Source organism: Callorhinus ursinus, unplaced genomic scaffold (assembly GCF_003265705.2).
Source record: "Callorhinus ursinus isolate GAN/ISIS: 27379988/994484 unplaced genomic scaffold, GSC_fseal_2.0 scaffold11, whole genome shotgun sequence".
NCBI classification, from domain to species: Eukaryota; Metazoa; Chordata; class Mammalia; order Carnivora; family Otariidae; genus Callorhinus; species Callorhinus ursinus.
This window is the reverse complement of record NW_027397073.1, coordinates 52135259-52153598: the sequence shown is the minus strand read 5'-3', so window position 1 is coordinate 52153598 and position 18340 is coordinate 52135259. Positions and strand designations below refer to the sequence as shown.

Here is an 18340-nt window from a genome sequence, read left to right as displayed (position 1 = left end):
ACATGACTTCCTCACCATCCAGAAAATTCCTATTTTAGAGCTCCTGTGGCTGGCTGTACAGTCAGGATTGTGTACTATTACAAAGTAAGTTCCTGTGTGACTTCTACCCCTACAAAGAAGTGTGACCAGAGGTAAATCAGAACATTTCTAGAAATGAATTCTCATCTCTAAAATGAGGGGATTGAACTATTTTATTATTTCTTCTGATTTTCACATTCCATATTCTTCTGCTCATTTCAGAGTAATGGTGGCATGAAGCCAGAAAGAAATTTAGCTTCTTGGCTCTGAATAAGAAATGAGTTGGACTACATTTTTTAAAGATCCCCAACCTTTGTATAGCTTATACCAGGGATTGGCAAACTTTGTGTAAAGAGCCAGATAGTACACATTTTTGGCTCTGCAGCCACATGGTCTCTGTCGCATATAATAAACATTGCCACTATAGTGTGAAAGCAGTCATAGATGATATATCAATGATTGGAAGTGACTGCATTTGGCCCACAGTTTATTGATTCCTGGTTTAGATCAAAATAACTATCTTCTAACCATCTGAAGTTAGGTTGAGAAATCAAGGGAAAACACACTTTGTTGATATAATTTTATGAACTCTGGATACATAATATAACTAGACTTTCACATCTGAAGATAACAAAAAAAAGTTATCATAATTTCAGGTTATACATACTTTAATGAACTAGATTTATAAAAGATATAAAAATATTTCACAGGCTTGGGAAGATATGGTCATAAGACTTCATTGTAAGGAGGGGTATAAGATATGTTAGAGATTTTTCAAACCTACAGAGGACATTTAACAATTTGCACTGTTAATAAAGTTCTTGCTTAATCAATATTTTATCTTCATTCATCAGAAGGCTTAATTAGAGCAGCTTTCTTCTTATACTTGTCTCCAATCTCTCTAATATTTTCCAAGAGATCTTCAGACACGTATTCTTCATATTCTCTATCAACTTTAGCAATCTGCTCTTCAAGATATTTCTAGTGAAAACAATGAGCAATTGTTAATGAAAAAACATTAATTTCTTTTAAAAAGTTTAATTGTGAAATATACAAACAAGTGGTAACATTTATAAGTACAGGGAATTTAAGGGATACTCTTAAATCCCTTTTTGTGCCCTTTCCTAATCATATCCCCATTTTTCTTCTCAGAGCTAACCACTCTCCTCAACGATGTTTTGCTTTTCTTTATGCTTTTACCCCCCCACCCCACACTGATATGTATGTATGTATCTCTAAACAATATAGTTTAGTGGTACCTGGTTTTAACATTCATATTTACTGAATGATATTAAATATAATACTCTATGACTTTTTTCCACTCAGTATTTTGATTCATTGATGTTAATGCAGATAGTTGGTTTATTCATGTACTGCCAAATAGTTTCCTATTGCATGAATATATCAATATTTATTTATCCATTTTATTATTAATGAATTTTAGTTTATTTCCAGGTGTGGTAGGCTGAATAGCAGCCTCCTCAAAGATGTCCATGGCCTAATCCCCAGAACCTGTGAATACATTATCTTACAGGGCAAAGGAACTTGACAGATGTGATTAAGGAGTTTGAGAAAAGGAGATCATTCTGCATTGTCTTGGTGGGTCCAATGTAATCACAAGGGTCCTGGTAAGAGGGAATCAGCAATGTGAGTCAGAGAGAGAAAATGTAAGGACAGAAGAGAGGTCAGAGGGGATAGAAGATGCTGTGCTGTTGGCTTTGAAGATGAAGAGGCTGCAAACCAAGGCGGGTAGGCGGTTCTATAAAAGGGAAAAGACAAAGAAATTCCATCCTAGAGTCTCTAGAAAGATTGTAGTCTGGGAGGCCCATTTTACACTCCTGACCTCCAGATATATAAGGAAATAAATGTGTTGCTTTAAGCCATCAAGTTGGTGGTAATTTGTTATAGCAGTAACAGGAAATTAATATACTGGGTTATGTTTTTTACTATTTCAATTATACTGTAACAAATTTCAACATACTAGATGGCTTAAGGCAACAGAAATTTATTTTCTCACAGTTTTAGAGGCTTGAAGTCCAAAATCAAGATACTGACAGGGCCACTTTCTCTGAAGGCTCTAGGGAAGAATCCTTCCTTACCTCTTACCAGCTTTTAGCAGTTCGAGGGCAATCCTAGCTGACAGCTGTGTCACTCTAATTTCTGCCTCCATCTTCACACGGACTCTTTTTTTTTTAAAGATTTTATTTATTTATTTGAGAGAGAGAGAATGAGAGACAGAGAGCACGAGAGGGAAGAGGGTCAGAGGGAGAAGCAGACCCCCCCACTGAGCAGGGAGCCCGATGTGGGACTTGATCCCGGGACTCCAGGATCATGACCTGAGCTGAAGGCAGTTGCTCAACCAACTGAGCCACCCAGGCGCCCCTTCACATGGACTCTTAATAAGGATACCGGTCCCTAGATTGAGGACCCACCTTAATCTAGTATGACCTCATCTTAGCTAATGACATCCACAAAGACCTTATTTTCAAATAAGGTCACATGATGAGATTCTGGATACACATGAATTTTGAGAGGATACTATTCAACCTAGTACATTACTCCAGCACACAGTGTAAACATTTAATTAAATACCTAGAATGGAATTGCACCATTTTATTAGGGATTGCCAAATTGTTTTCTAAAATTGTTAACATCAATTTACAACCCCTGCAGTATAAATGAAAACTTGCATTTCTCCACGTTCTTGCTGGCATTTTGTATTCTCAAACTTTAATTTTTTTGCCAATTTCCTGAGGGTGGGAAGTGGTAGATCTTTTCCTGTTTATTGGCCACCTTAGCTTTCTGTGAAATTCCAATTCAAGTCTTTTGCCCACCTTCTGTACTTATTTTCCAGAGGTCATTATATATCTGCATGCTATCAGTTGTTTTAAAAAATATCATCTACTGTTTTGTGGCTTGTCTTTCCACTTTTTTTTTTAAGATTTCATTTATTTATTTTGAGAGAAAGCGATATGGGGGAGGGGCAGAGGGAGAGGGAGAAGCAGACTCCCCGATAAGCAGGGAGCTGGATGCGGGGCTGATCACAGGACCCTGGGATCACAACCTGAGCCGAAGGTAGAAGCTTAACCAACTGAACCACCCAGGTGCCCCTCTGTCTTTTGATGTAGAGATCTTAATTTTAACAAAGCTGAATTTATAATTTCTTTTGTGGTTTTAACTTGTGTCTAATTTAAGAACTCCTTTACAACTCCTGAGGTGTAAAGACAGTGTCTATAATTTTTCTAAAAGTTAAAAATTTAGTCTCACATTGGGGTGCCTGGGTGGCTTGGTCGGTTAAGTGTCTGACTCTTGATTTCAGCTCAGGTCATGACCTCAGGGTTGTGGGATCGAACCCCACATCGGACTCTGTACTGGGAGTGGAGCCTGCTTAAAATTCTCTCTCCCTATTCCCCTGCCCCTCTCCCCAGCCCTCATTCTCTAAAAAAAAAAAATTTAGCCTCACATTAATTTCTTAATCCATCTTGAAGTGATTTTTGTCGAGGTAGGAATCCCAACTCCATTAATTGAACAATTCATTTTACCCCACTAGTCTGCAACACAACCTCTCTTATAAATTAGTTTCCTGTCTATGCTCATCCATCTTTTTCTGGACTCTGAATCAGAGCTTGGTTTATATGCATCAGTACTACAATGGGTTCGTTATTGCAGCTTTTTAATAATTTCTTAACATCTAAACAGACAAAAAAGATTTTGTGCCCTTCAAGGAGGTAGGAGTCTGGAACAGGAGTCAGCCACCTTTTCCTGTAAAGGGCCAAATAACAAATATTTTAGGTTTTGTAAGCCAAATGGCCTTTGTTGCAACTGCTCAACCCTGCCAGTGTAGTGGGAATGCAACCATAAAGAGTATGGAAGTGAATGAAGTATCTGTGTTCCAATAAAACTTTATTTACAAAAGCAGCCCGTGGGCACAATTTGGTCTTTGGGCTGTAGTTTGCTGTCTCCTAGTCTAGACTATCAAGCCACATACAGGACCTGCATGGGGCTCCAACCAGGAACTGCTCAAAGAAAAGTTTTAGCTCAGAGGAAAAATATCCCATCTAAAGATACCATTAGATCCACAGTCATCTGTTTATTCTAGTCTAATTTTATCACTTGTAAAATTTCCCCACATCAGGTTTTAAAGATGATTGGTTGACTTAGGGACTCCTTCCATAGTTTACTGGCTAATTGTGAATTTTACATAGTGCAAAGTAAGTGCTCTGTAAATGCAGTCTGATCTTGAACAACAATGAACTAAATAGAAAGCAAAAGTAATAATCATTAGGGTTTCAAATCTAACTTCATGTTAACGGATTAAAACTTTAACAGTTGTGGTTACCTTTCACATAAATCCCTCGTGATAAATCACTATTGGATTAACACTGAGGTCAAACTAATTGTTACAGATAATAGATAGAGATGCAAAGGATGTTGGCAATGATTTAGTATAACCCTCTCATTACACAGATGAAGAAAGTGAAGACCAAAAGAAGCAAAATGATACATATAAACAGACTTTCTCAATTTGAGCCAACCATCATAGATTGTGAATGAATTTTCCTCTTATGCATTTATTATACGTCATCCCTGAGAGAACAAGAAAGTAATTACTCATATAATTATCTGGTCTGTCATTCAAATTAACAATACTGGTTGAAAAAGAATCTATGAAAGGTTATAGAGCCACTAAGTGGGGAGAATCCAGGTTTTCTGATGTAGGATCCAGCATATTTTCTTAGTTCTTTTCACCAAGCAGTGAAGAACACTGGCAAACAAGAAAATGCAGTTCACTATCTTTCAGGAGAAAGGAGGGGAGGGGAAGTAGGATATCACACGCTCTGTTTTCAATAAATGGAAGCCTAACAAATGAGTTTTTTTTCCTCTTAAACCATTCACAATTGGAAATATAAAATTATCACCTAATAGACTACCCAGGAATTTTATTTTATTTTTTTAAAGATTTTATTTATTTATTTGACAGAGAGAGACACAGCGAGAGAGAGAGATCACAAGCAGGGGGAGAGGGAGAAGCGGACTTCCCACGGAGCAGGGAGCCCAATGCGGGGCTCGATCCCAGGACCATGACCTGATCATGACCTGAGCCAAAGGCAAGACGCTTTAACGACTGAGCCACCCAGGCGCCACTATCCAGGAATTTTAAAGTTTAGCAATTTATCTTGGCTTCTGGGCTCCCTACAGCAGGTTGGAAGAATAGTATTGTTGAACTTTTAAGCTATGCTTCATGTTTCATTTAAGTACTTTATTCTATATTTTATCAGTATTTTACATGAAATTAACGGAAAGGAAAAATATGTCTTAACACATGCTCTTTCATCTTAATCTTAATTAAATCTTAAATGTGTTGATATGTTTTCAGTACGTAGAATGTGGCCTGGCACATCATTATATACTACTGATATAATAAATATCATTATACGTTGTTTATGTGAACAAAACAGATTGCTTTATGAAATGCAGATGCTCCTTTCACACCACTAAAAAGGACTCTTCTGGTAACTTTTTACTATAACATATTTTCCACAGATATAAAATTTATCATTTAATTTCTGTAGAAACAAAACAGAAATATAGTTTTAAAAAGCTTTATTAGAATGTAGGAAAGACTTCATACACTTACCTCCACAGACCCTACATGTGTAGCAACCATCTCTAAAAGACGCTGCAAGTTATTTCCCACTTTTCGTCGTTCTTCAGTTGTGGTTTGCACAACTAGCTGGTATCTGTAGAATAAAAACTCTTGTTTGAGTTATCTATGAAAAAACCTAATGCATCAGTTCTAGTTAGCTCACTTCTCCTTTTCATATTCAATAAAACCAGACTGTGCTTGGTATTTGTGCTGTTTGCTTCTCAACCATTAAAACAGAAAAACATTTCAAAGATCTTTTGCAAGCAACAGAACAAAACAGCACCAAAACCTTGTGCTTTAACATATAAAACTTGGGAGCAAATGGTCTTGATTGAGTCTCCAAAAGGACTGTAAACTTACATGCTTTCAGGGAGAAGGCATTCAATACATTTGAATAGGGGAGTGGGAGTCTCACTTTTAGGCATGCAAATTCAAATTAAAAACAGACTGCAGCCAAAAAAAAAAAAAATGCTTCGCTGAGTTTTTTATCCCTAAACTACAAATAAGCAAATGAAGAGGTGTGAATTTTCTTAAGGGGTGTACTTCTAACCTCGAAGTCAGATTTTTTTTAGTTGAGGGCCACTTAATTAAGACTTCTAAAAAAAGAGCCTATGGATTAACTATTCAGTATATTGACTTTCTATAGGTTTCATGAGAAAATTATATACACAAAGGCAGACTACTCTTTAAAAAAGGGACGTCACTATTTAGTTACTGTTAATACACAATGTGGCTAAAACTCTTCCAATATAAGTTGTAAAATAATAAGGGAAAGCAAGAGGGAAAACTTGACAATGAAGAACTAAGAAATGTAACATGTACAGTTAGTTCTGCTGTTCGTTTGGAAATACGTATTTGTTCCAGTTGGGTTGATATATTATGCAGCAATTTGACCATAATGCAAAAATTTGTATCTGTTTATGCCATCTCTTTCCTTTTTTTAAAAGTTTATTTATTTATTTTTTTAGTAATCTCTACACCCAATGTGGGGCTGGAACTCACAATCCTGAGATCAAGAGTTGCATGCTATTAAAAAAAGAAAAAAGTTGCATGTTTTTCCAACTGAGTCAACAGGTGTCCTTATGCCATTTTCTTCTTGAGAAACACTAGGTGATGCAGAAAACTGCACTCAGCTGAATCCAGATGCAAAGGAATACACAAAACATATAAACACACACCTCAAATGTGTACCAGCTCCCTCAGTTCATTGCATTATGTGATGAGTCACATGCATCCACATCTGGTATTAAAACTTTCCATCTGATTTCAGATAATCCTCCTTCCACCTCATCTCAATGATTTACAAGCTGCAACCCTTTGAATGCCCCTTTCCTCAGGCAAACTTCAGGTCTCTTTAAGATAAAGTGTCATATTTATCATAGTAATTATGTATTTCTCAACCATTTAACATGTGTACAATTGTGCTAACATTTTAGTTAGGTTCCCATCTTTTGTTTATGTGTGTCACTGACAGAGATCTTAAGTGTTGTGCCCAATCCCAATTTTACTATAAGTCCTGATTTTTTACTGCATGATTTTGCAGTGTGGTGATTATTATGAGGGCACATACAGTGTTACAGTAGGATGACCATATAATTTATAGTATATAGTTTACTATATAATTTCTAGAAAGTATAAATATCTTAAAAATAGTAACAAACAGCCAAAGTATTTCAATTGAAAATTTTATGCTATTTTCAGGGTTTAAAAGCCGCTCATGAATTAAATGTAAAAATTAATGATTTCTTAGGGGGCAAGAGCTATAATAGAAGCAGAATATGTTTAGGAACAGTATTTCAAGTTACAGGCTCTTTTTGTTACTTCTTCTTCCCCAAATAGCTCTATAATATAAATTAAAGCTAATAAACATAGATCTAGTTTTACAGAAATGTTAAATAATTAATCTGAAAATAAACATAAATCTTGGTTACATGAACTTACTCTCGCTGAATAGCGTCTAATTCATTCATAGCTTCACTGAGGCCCTCGTTAACAGCACTCTCCAGCAGATGTTTGTGTTTCTCCAAGGACTCTAGCTCACTGGCACATTTTTTGTCCTCTTCTTCAGCTTCCTATCAAGAAGAGGGCATGGTTATGGTTTTTGAAGTTTATGTTCTGTATATTCCATATACTACACTACTCCATATACTAAATATACTCCACAACCCATATATATATAACACATTAAAAAAAAAATCAGGTTGCATCATCATTTGTATTCTCAGAATGTGTACTGTTTTACATGTAAGAGATTTTAAAATGCTCCTTTGGGAATTTTATACTGTAAACCTAAATATGACCTTCTCAATAGGCCTATATAGAATTCATTCAGCAGTATTTTCAAGTATGTACTATAGGAAACCTTAGGATACTGATTTAAATATTTCCTATGATCATCAAGAGGCCTTTTATATATGCAAAAATGTGGGTAACTTTCACACTACCTTTATTTCACATATGTATTCATTATGCACAGGCAAAGGAGCCCAAAGTCATCAACTCCTAGGTTTCTTAAGATGAAATATGAAAGCCTTTCACTGAAGTGCTTTAAAAGGAAAAATGCAAGTACTGTCATGGACAACACATGAAAGAACAAAAATGATTACCAAATGCCTCATACTTCACATGTAGATCATATTACTGTGGTGTATTTTCTAAAATTTTCTCACTGCTTAACAAAATGTACAGGCCCTAAATACACTACAAGGCCAAGAAAAAGTTTTCAATTCCTAATACTTTGTTGGTGTAACTAAGTAAAAAATATTATGACTAAAATTTTCACCTAAGTTATATAAGTGGTAATGAATAGTCATCTGAGTGCTTCCCTAAGTAAAATGCTGGCCACAGGTGGATGGATTAGAGGTGGTGGGAAATGAATCCTATTATTTACCCACATTCCATATTTCATATAAAGGATCTTTGGAATTTGGCCAAGATAGTCAGTTTACAATTAATCTTTATAGGCAATCATATAACGAAGCCTTATTTGAGGTTTATGCTTTACGAGTGCTTAACACTAAATTTCTATAAAAGGTAGAAGAGATTACATTTAAAACATGTTTTGGTCTTACAAGGATACAGAATCTCATATTCAAGTCTAAAATATTAATGGAACAGTAAACGTGTTCTAGTGTGAAACAGCCCAATTCCAGGAAAAAAATCCTGGAAAAAAAACTCCTTCTAATAAACTTCAGAAGATTAGACTAAACTTAAACACAAGTTATAGGATATAGCTTAAAGATTTAGTTAGATGTCAGAACAGGTCAAAGTTCATGTACACAAACTGTGGCAAAGTTCTTACCTTAACTTTTTGTTGGTAAAGATCATCCAGCTTTTGAACTTCTTCTTTCAGAGTTCTTACACCTCTCCTGCTTTCTGTTATCATTGTATTTAACTTGGAGAATAAAACTTTGGTTGAGAAATCATAACCATACATCAAAAACATTTTAGTTATAAAACTTTCATATTACTGACTGACCATGTTATTTCCAAAAGAATCCTTTTGGATTCTCACCTATCATTTGTTCCCAGAATTTATTATTCCCCAGAGAGGAGTTAAATAAAAACAAACACACAAAAAACCTATTATTTTTTAAATGTACAATACTTAAATGCAGAGTGGCATTTGATAGGAATCAAAAATCTGGCTTAATTCTCAGTAAAAGAAGGATCGAGTAACTTTTCCATTAGTTGCTGTGGGAGTATTTTTAAGCTCTCATATATATTACATAAATATTACATGTATTATATACAGTCTTAACATTTTTATATTAATTTATTAATACATATAAGTTGTTTTTGCCCTCTAGTTTTGAAGTCTAGCTTTACTTAGATTTGATCTATTTTATTAGTTATCTAGCTCTCCATTTGTTTGTTTACTTTCTAAGATGTTAAAGAGAAGTTTTCATATTGATTTTATTGGATGTTTGCTAACTGGTTATTAGTCAATGCATTCTTCCAAAGAGTAATAACCACATTTAATCTTATTAAAGTCTGAGCTTTAAGATCTGTTGAAACCAAAACTAAAGAAAAAAAGTGTTTCCAAAGTTCATTTCCTGCCAACAAGTGCTAATACAGCCAATACCAGTTGATACCAGTAATTAATATGGAATGTTTTCCAGCTAGACCAAGAAGATATTTGCTGTAGGAAATAGAAAATAGCAAAAGGTATATATAAGCTGGATCTTTCTTTAAAAGGATGATTCAACACATATATGAAGTTGCAAAAAAATTACATATACATATTTTTGAGAAAAATTTAGTGAAGCAATTGTTATTTGGTATATGATAGGATGGTAAAATGACTATATATTTATTAGATAAACTTGCATATACTTCTCATTCAATTATCAAAAGTCTCTTTGTAAGGGACATTCCTTTCCTATTTTACAAATGAGAAGAGTTGGCTAGAATGAATGCTATTCACTTAGGATCACGCAGCAAGCATATGCCCAGAACTCCAACCTAGATGTTCTAACTCCAAGGACTCTTTTTCTACACCACCTGACTTTCAAGTTATTTAAAGACTAGAGGGGCGCCTGGGTGGCTCAGTTGGTTAAGCATCTGACTCTTGATTTCAGCTCAGGTCATGATCCCAGGGTCGTGGGATTGAGTCCTGTGTTGGGCATGGAACCTGCCTAAGATTCTCTTTCTCCTCTCCCTCTAGAGTTACGAAAGCTATTCTTTAGCAGGAAACATTTTTCTCTACCCTTAAGGTTCTTTTGGCTGGTCTAAGAATTAAAGTGACATGAGACTGATTAACAGGAGAAAATCAAATTTAATTTTGTATGTATGGGGAATCCACAAAGACATGAGATTCTAAAGACAAGCAAAATGAAGTATATTTGTCATCCTGAACTAAAGATAAGGGGGTAGGGGTCTGGGATTTCAAGAAAAGGAAAACAATTCATAGGAAGATGGAAGAGTAAATGTTTGGTAAACAAATGTTTGCTGGGCCACACAGACACAAATGGGACATAGAGAGGAGTTTTAAGAAAGAGACTGCTAAAGTTCCTCCCTGTCTACCATCCCTAGTTTATATTATACTGTAGTTAGCTATGGTGATAGCTCCCTTCTGGGAGGAGGTCCTTTAAATTCTTTTAGGCAGTTAGGGGTTAGGTGGAGATCAATGTTTCTTCCTGAGTTTTTTGGGTCTTGAATATTTTCAGTTCTAAATAAGCTGCATGCCAAAGTGGCACATCTTGGGGTGATTCGCCCTTGACCCCTACACTATAAACTTCCAGTCTAAAGATATGTGACTTCTGAAGTAAGTGCTAAGTTAAACAAGTTGTTTCATTAAATTTACTTGCAGTAAGACCACTGGATACCCAAATAATCAGAACTTCCACTAGGAAGTCACATTTGCTCAAAATCATGTTTACTTAATCTCTGAGCAGCTTCTAACTTTCATGTGAGCTTTACTAAAGTTTCACCAATTAAACATTCCCCCCTCCCCGACCCCATTACAAAAATATACATTTCCATTGTGATAAACATGGGAAAAATTAAGGAAAATAACAATTACTAGTAATTCTATAATCCCAAAGAACTGCTATTAATATTTGGTATACTTCCTCCAGTATTTCTTTCATTCATTCAATAAACAACTGTCCAGCAGCTTATAAGCAAAGAAGATATCATTAGTTACTGTAGTTAATTTTTTTTCTTCTGTCATTAAGAAGACAGAAGCCGCTAGATTGGATTTCCATCACTTCCTGCCTCCCATCAACCAAAATATTTGTATGAGACTTTTTCTTTCTTCCTTCCAGTCAGTTTCAGGATGCAGGATACCCATTTTCCTCATGAGGAGAAACAACCACTTCAGCTCTTCTCTAGACCCCAAGCCTTGGTATTTCTTCATGAACCACATTCAAATCCATCAATCCCTTTCCCTCCTAATTTTTAAAACTTTACCCTCTTTCCCTTGAACTCTCACTTTCTCATCTTTAAACCCAAACAAGCCCCTCCCCCAGCCCTCCAAAAATGAAAATCTTTCCCATACACCACTAACTACTGTTCCATCTTTTCTCCTTAAGACTCAAACTTTTGTGATGGTCTAATCTATAGCATTCCCTGGAAAGTAGACTATTCATACTATAGTATCTTCTGCTACTACCAAACTTTAATCCACAGCAATATGCTTTCTGGCTCCTCTGCTTCATGAAGTTGCTTTTGCAATGGTCACCATTAACATCTTAATTGCTAAAGTCAATGAACACCTTTCAGACTTAACCTTATTTGATATCTGAGTAGCATATATAGTTAATCACTCCCTTCTGAAATCCCCTTCCTTGTTTTCTATGACCATGGAAGCTCCTAGTTTTTTCTTTAAGTCTTCGGAGATCCTTCTAATTCTTCCTTATAGGTTTCTCTTTCTCTGCTTGTACTTTGGATGTGGATGTTCTCCCAGGATTCTGATCTTGGCTGTATTCTCATCTGCTCACTTGGGAGAGCTCGCTCTTTCATTTTCACACCTGGGAAATCTCCTGGCTTTAATTAACTGCATGCTAAGAAATACCTATTTATATCTATGTACACACTCCAACTGCCTACAGGACATTCTCCACTCTGATATTCTAGAGATCTGAATCTCAGCATATCCCAGCCTGAAATTCTTTCTTCTACACCCTTCTCTTGTATTCTTTATCAAGGCTCTAGAACATCACCACCAAAAGATTCTCTCCTTGACCAAACTATTCACGTCTTCTGAACTCTCTTCTCAAAGAGGCTGACTTTTTGGCTTCTGTGTTTGTCTTTGTATTGTCCAGTTTTAGTAAGAATCATGCTTAAGACAGTTTAATCAGAATCCCTAACCTCAATATCTACTCAAGTCCCTCATCCTCCAACATCCTCCAGCTGATATCTGATCACCTTGGCCTGCTTTCAGCAAGAACACTATTAGGTTGGTTTAGATAATATTGTCCCTTACCCCTAGAGTTTCTTCTCAGTAATTCTTTATCCACTGATCTGTACCCTACTCTCCTTGGTTACAAATTCCCCTTTTTTGTTGTTGTTGTATTTGGAGTTGAGCCCAATCTCTCACCTACTATAAAACCTCTTTGTAATAGTCCCCCTTGAAAGACTTCCTTTAACAAGTGTCATGAATAATTTTTCTTTTTCTTTAACATCATATACCAAAGCTAGACACCGGAACATTCTTAATTTCTCTCTTCCTTAACCTTCACATCCAAATGGACCACTAAATTACATTGTTTCAATCTTTAAATCTTTTTCCATCCTCACTGCAATAGCGTTGGTTTGAGTTTTTACCATTTATCACTTAGGATACTGTTAGGCTTCCAAACTGTGTGCCTCTAGTTTCATGTACTTCTAAACTAGCCTTCAAAATGCCAACATTATGGGCTAACTAAGATACAAGGGTGTTATGCCCTGACTTAAAAATCTTCAGTGGCACCTGGGTGGCTCATTCGGTTAAGTGTCTGACTTCTGATTTTGGCTGAGGGCATGATCTCAAGGTCATGGGATCGAGCCCCGCAGGCCCCACAGTCAAATGGACCACTAAATTACATTGTTTCAATCTTTAAATCTCTCTTTTCCATCCTTACCGCAATAGCCTTGGTTTGAGTTTTTACCATTTATCGTTCAGGATACTATTAGGCTTCTTAACCATGTACCTCTAGTCTCTCCCTTTCTGTAGCCATTTGGAGCGCTCTTCTATTTGCTAAATGGGATGCTGCCTGATTCATGAATTGTTGAACAAAGCCCATTAAATCTTCAAATTTACTCACTTCTTTACAAAACTAGAAATGCAGCTCCAGAAGCATTTCAAAATTCATCTATTTCTTTTTACCAGTCCCCAAACCTCCCTTATTTATTTCAAAAGCCTTGTAACTTGTATTCTCTTTCCCTGTGCCTTTGAGATGTAAATGTTAAAGTACAACTTCAGGGAGGTAATTCTTATCAGGAAAAAAATGAAAAAAGAAAACATTATTTAAAACTTAGTTTAAGCCATCCAAGCACGTAGCCTTAACTTAATCCATCTACCAGAAAAACAACTTAGATACAAATTCTCTTTAACTAGTAAAACAAAAGCAATAAGGTCTCTGTTTACATCTGTCTATGTTTATGTGTGTCTATTATATGTGCGTAAAGGTGTGTGGTATTTTTCTCCCTCTGTATGGTATTACTGTAAATTAGTTTGTAAAAAAGCTCTATTTAATTGACTTAAAATAAGTGCTTAAATAAATTCAGTATTCATAAAAAGTTAAAAATACAATGGAAACTAACCCAAATGCTTTCTGAATTCACATCACCTAAGAAAATATTCAATATTAAAGTTAGCTTAAGTTTGTTTAACTAAAATAAGCTTTTCTTTCAAGTTATCAACATTGAATAAAATGAATACATACAAGTCTTATTCCACCTGGGTTTATCGATCAAATGAGTTTATGTTATCTTTTACAAAATTTGTCAGCAAGAAAAATTAGCTTGGGATGATGGCTGAGTTTGTCTAATGTCTAATGAAGTTTTGGTGGGTAATCTTAATATAGTAAAGAACAAGTAAATTAAATGGATGTAAAAAGATAAAAAGTTTTTCGGTGAATTTTTAAATAGTTTCCCCAAATCTTTTTGGTAACCTGGGAACTTAAAGTTTTGCTAGGTTAAGTTAAATGATCAGTTAAATTCATTCACTACTCAGATCATTTCCAAATAAGATAAAATACTAACACATTAATTACTGAATATTGGTTTATCCACTTTTTACTTCCTTTTACATAGGAACTAAAGATATGTGGATTTACTAATAAACGTGTTATGCTGCTGACAAATTTTCTGTGAGAAAGCACGTTTTTAGAAATCACAAAAAAGTACTTATTAGTCTGCTAATCCACAGAATGGTAATGTAAAAGACAGTTTATAATTTCTTACTTCTTAGATTTCACTAGAAATTAAAAGTTTCTAAGGGTTAAAAATTCTAATATGTGTAATTAAAACTGCCAGAAATAATAAGGGAAAGACATTCTGTGTGTGGTCAGGGTTGTAAGATTAGAATGAATTTAAGTTTTTTTTTAAAAAGATTTTACTTATTTGAGAGAGGAGAGAGAACTCAAGTGCATGTGTGTGGGGGGGTTTGGGGAGGGTAGGGAGAGGGAGAAGCAGATACCCTTCTGAGCAGGCAGCAAGGATGCGGGGCTTGATCTGTATACCATGCTTACAAGTCTCCAGCAAAGCAATTTTATTTTTATTTATTTATTTTTTAGATTTATTATTTGACAGAGAGAGAGAGAGAGACAGCGAGAGAGGGAACACAAGCAGGGGGAGTGGAAGAGGGAGAAGCAGGCTTGCCGCCGAGCAGAGAGCCTGATGTGGGGCTGGATCCCAGGACCCTGGGATCATGACCTGAGCCGAAGGCAGACGCTTAACTACTGAGCCACCCAGGAGCCCCCTAATAAGACCCTTTTGTCTTTCAAAGGAAGAAATGAAATCTTGCCTGAAATAATTTTTTTTCTTTTTAGTTTATGACTTCCTTGTCCTGCCTTAAAAAGTTTTTCTTTCCGTAGTCCTTTAGAGCTCTTGTCTAATTGCTAAATGGGATGCTGCCCAATTTCTGACTTGCTAAATAAAGCCAATTAGATCTTCAAATTTACTCAGTTGAATTTTATTTAACACTTATTTTAATTCATTAATTTATGTTTAACCATTACTATTTCAAATAGCTGTTTTACCTTATGCTATCTTAATTTGGTTAAATTGTCAAATTTTATTTTTTTAAAAATTTTAAAATTTTTAAAAAGATTTTATATATTTATTTGACAGAGAGAGACACAGCAAGAGAGGAGGGAGACACACCCCTCGGAGCAGGGAGCCTGATGTGGGGCTCGATCCCAGGACCCTGTGATCATGACCTGAGCTGAAGGCAGGTGCTTAACAACTGAGCTCCCCAGGTGCCCCAAACTGTCAAATTTTAAAACTGTTTTAGTCTTTAGTCTCTGAAGCATATGAAACATTACTGATATTTTTCTTCTTTTCCCCCTAGTTTTAAGACATAACTAATATATACCATTGTATAGGTTTAAGGTGTACAAAATTATGATTTAATATATGTATATAATGTGAAATAATTGCTACAGTAAATTTATTTAGAATCAGGGCTTTCTCAAAAGTCTTCCCTACTTTGGCTTTTATAGCATTTCTCCTGTGACTGTTCTCTATTTTGTCCACTTTTTTTTTTAGATTTTATTTCTTTATTTGAGAGAATGAGAGAGAGAGAGAGAGAGAGAGAGAGAGAGTATGAGAGGGGGGAGGGTCAGAAGGAGAAGCAGACTCCCTCCTGAGCAGGGAGCCCGATGCGGGACGCGATCCTGGGACTCCAGGATCATGACCTGAGTTGAAGGCAGGCGCTTAACCAACTGAGACACCCAGGCGCTCCTTGTCCACTTCTAAGTTTTTCCCAGAACCTCCTTCCTTTGCCTATCTCTTAAGTAGTACTGTTTCTCAAGATTTAATCCTTTGCCACTTTCCTCTACATAGTCTAAGAAATATCACCCACATTTGGGCTCAAGTACCACCTATATGGTAAAGACTCTGAAATCTGTATTTTCAGATACAATCTCTCCCCATATTCTGAATCTATTGCTTCGGCTTCCTCTGGGATGGCTATGTTCTGCAGACAGCAAGCTCAACATCTCCAGTACTGGGTTGGTTAGCAGCACTCACTTTTTTCTCCCCAAGGTTGCCCACACTGGAAAAATGGAAGTTACTGTTGCTACTTCTTTCCTTCCCAGCTTTCACCATCTCCCACAAAATGCGTGGAGTCTACCTCAACATTTCCTAAACCTGTCCCCTTCCTTCTATTTCTATTGTAATACTTTGGTTTAAAGTGTTAACAATTTCAGTTGCTTCCCCACAAGTCACTTTTTTGATGCCCAAAAGGGTTTTGAAAAATGCGAATCTGATTAGCATAACTGCAGGTCAGTCTTTTTTTTCCAAATGGGAGCTTATATTTCATTCAAACTTGTTATATTTATCTTTGGAATATTAACATTGGGCCTAGCCTATACTATAGTAGGCGTTTTTTAAAAAAAGATTTTTTTTAAAAGATTTTTTCACAGAGACAGACACAGCGAGAGAGGGAACACAAGCAGGGGGATTGGGAGAGAGAGAAGCAGGCTTTCCGCAGAGCAGGGAGCCTGATGTGGGGCTTGATCCCAGGGTCCTGGGATCATGACCTGCGCTGAAGGCAGACACTTAGACTGAGCCACCGAGGCGCCCCTAAAAAAAGATTTGTTTATTTTAGACAGAGAGAGAGAGAGAGAGTATGAGCACGTTAGGGGGGCAGTGGGCAGAGGGATATAATCTCAAGCAGACTCCCCACTGAGCATGGAGTCCCGATCCCAGGACCCTGAGATCATGACCTAAGCTGAAATTAAGAGTCATGATTAACTGAGCCACCCAGGTGCCCCACCTATAGTAGGCATTTTATAACTCCTCTAGGCCTCCCTGCCAAGTTTTCCTGCCTATAGCCTTTAAAGTTTCAAGTCAGTTTGAAAGTCTCTAGGTCTAGTGCCCACTCCAACAAAAGAGAGAAATCAAACTGAAGGAAGTTAAGTGAAGACTTCATCTTAAATGACCTCACACCTGCAGAGTACCTGTTAAAGCAGTCCTAATTCCTTATCTTCTTTCCACTGTGTGATGTTACAGAAACCCCAGATTATAATAATAATATCATGAAACTGCCCACTTATCTAATGTTACTATTTGCTATTTTTAAAAAAATTTTTTTATTGTTATGTTAATCACCATATATTACATAATTTGTTTTGGTGTAGTGTTCCATGATTCATTGTTTGTTCATAACACCCAGTGCTCCATGCAGAATGTGTCCTCTTTAATACCCATCACCAGGCTAACCCATCCCCCTACCCTTCTCCCCTCTAGAAACCTCAGTTTGTTTTTCAGAGTCCATCATCTCTCCTGGTTCGTCTCCCCCTCTGACTTACTCTCCTTCATTCTTCCTCTCCTGCTATCTTCTTCTTTTTCTTTTTTTTTTTTCAAAATATGTTGCGTTATTTCAGAAGTACAGATCTGTGATTCAACAGTCTTACAAAATTCACAGCGCTCACCGTAGTACATACCCTCCCCAATGTCTATCACCCAGCCACCCCATCCCTCCCACCCCCGACCACTCCAGCAACCCTCAGTTTGTTCCTGAGATTAAGAATTCCTCATATAAGTGAGGTCATATGATACATGTCTTTCTCTGATTGATTTATTTCACTCAGCATAACACCCTCCAGTTCCATCCACGTTGTTGCAAATGGCAAGATCTCATTCCTTTTGATGGCTGCATAATATTCCATTGTGTATATATACCACATCTTCTTTATCCATTCATCTGTCGATGGACATCTTGGCTCTTTCCACAGTTTGGCGATTGTGGACATTGCTGCTATAAACATCGGGGTGCACATACCCCTTCGGGTCCCTACATTTGTATCTTTGGGGTAAATACCCAGTAGTGCAATTGCTGGATCGAATGGTAGCTCTAATTTCAACTGTTTGAGGAACCGCCATACTGTTTTCCAGAGTGGTTGCACCAGCTTGCATTCCCACCAACAGTGTAGGAGGGTTCCCCTTTCTCCACATCCCCCGCCAACATCTGTCATTCCCTGACTTGTTAATTTTAGCCATTCTGACTGGTGTGAGGTGGTATCT

The 18340-nt window shown here is 36.5% G+C and overlaps 1 protein-coding gene across 1 annotated transcript in view; it reads right to left on the bottom strand.

Moving 5' to 3' along the window:
- Positions 1-584: 584 nt before the first annotated feature.
- Positions 585-18340, bottom strand: part of NDC80 (NDC80 kinetochore complex component) — a 64912-nt gene continuing 47156 nt past the window's right edge. The window contains exons 12-15 of the mRNA XM_025886507.2: positions 8967-9059; positions 7607-7737; positions 5657-5759; positions 585-999 (exon numbers count right to left, since the gene is read on the bottom strand). Of these exons, the coding sequence (XP_025742292.1) occupies positions 862-999; positions 5657-5759; positions 7607-7737; positions 8967-9059 (465 nt within the window). The 3' untranslated portion in view covers positions 585-861. The remainder of the gene's footprint in view (positions 1000-5656; positions 5760-7606; positions 7738-8966; positions 9060-18340) is intronic.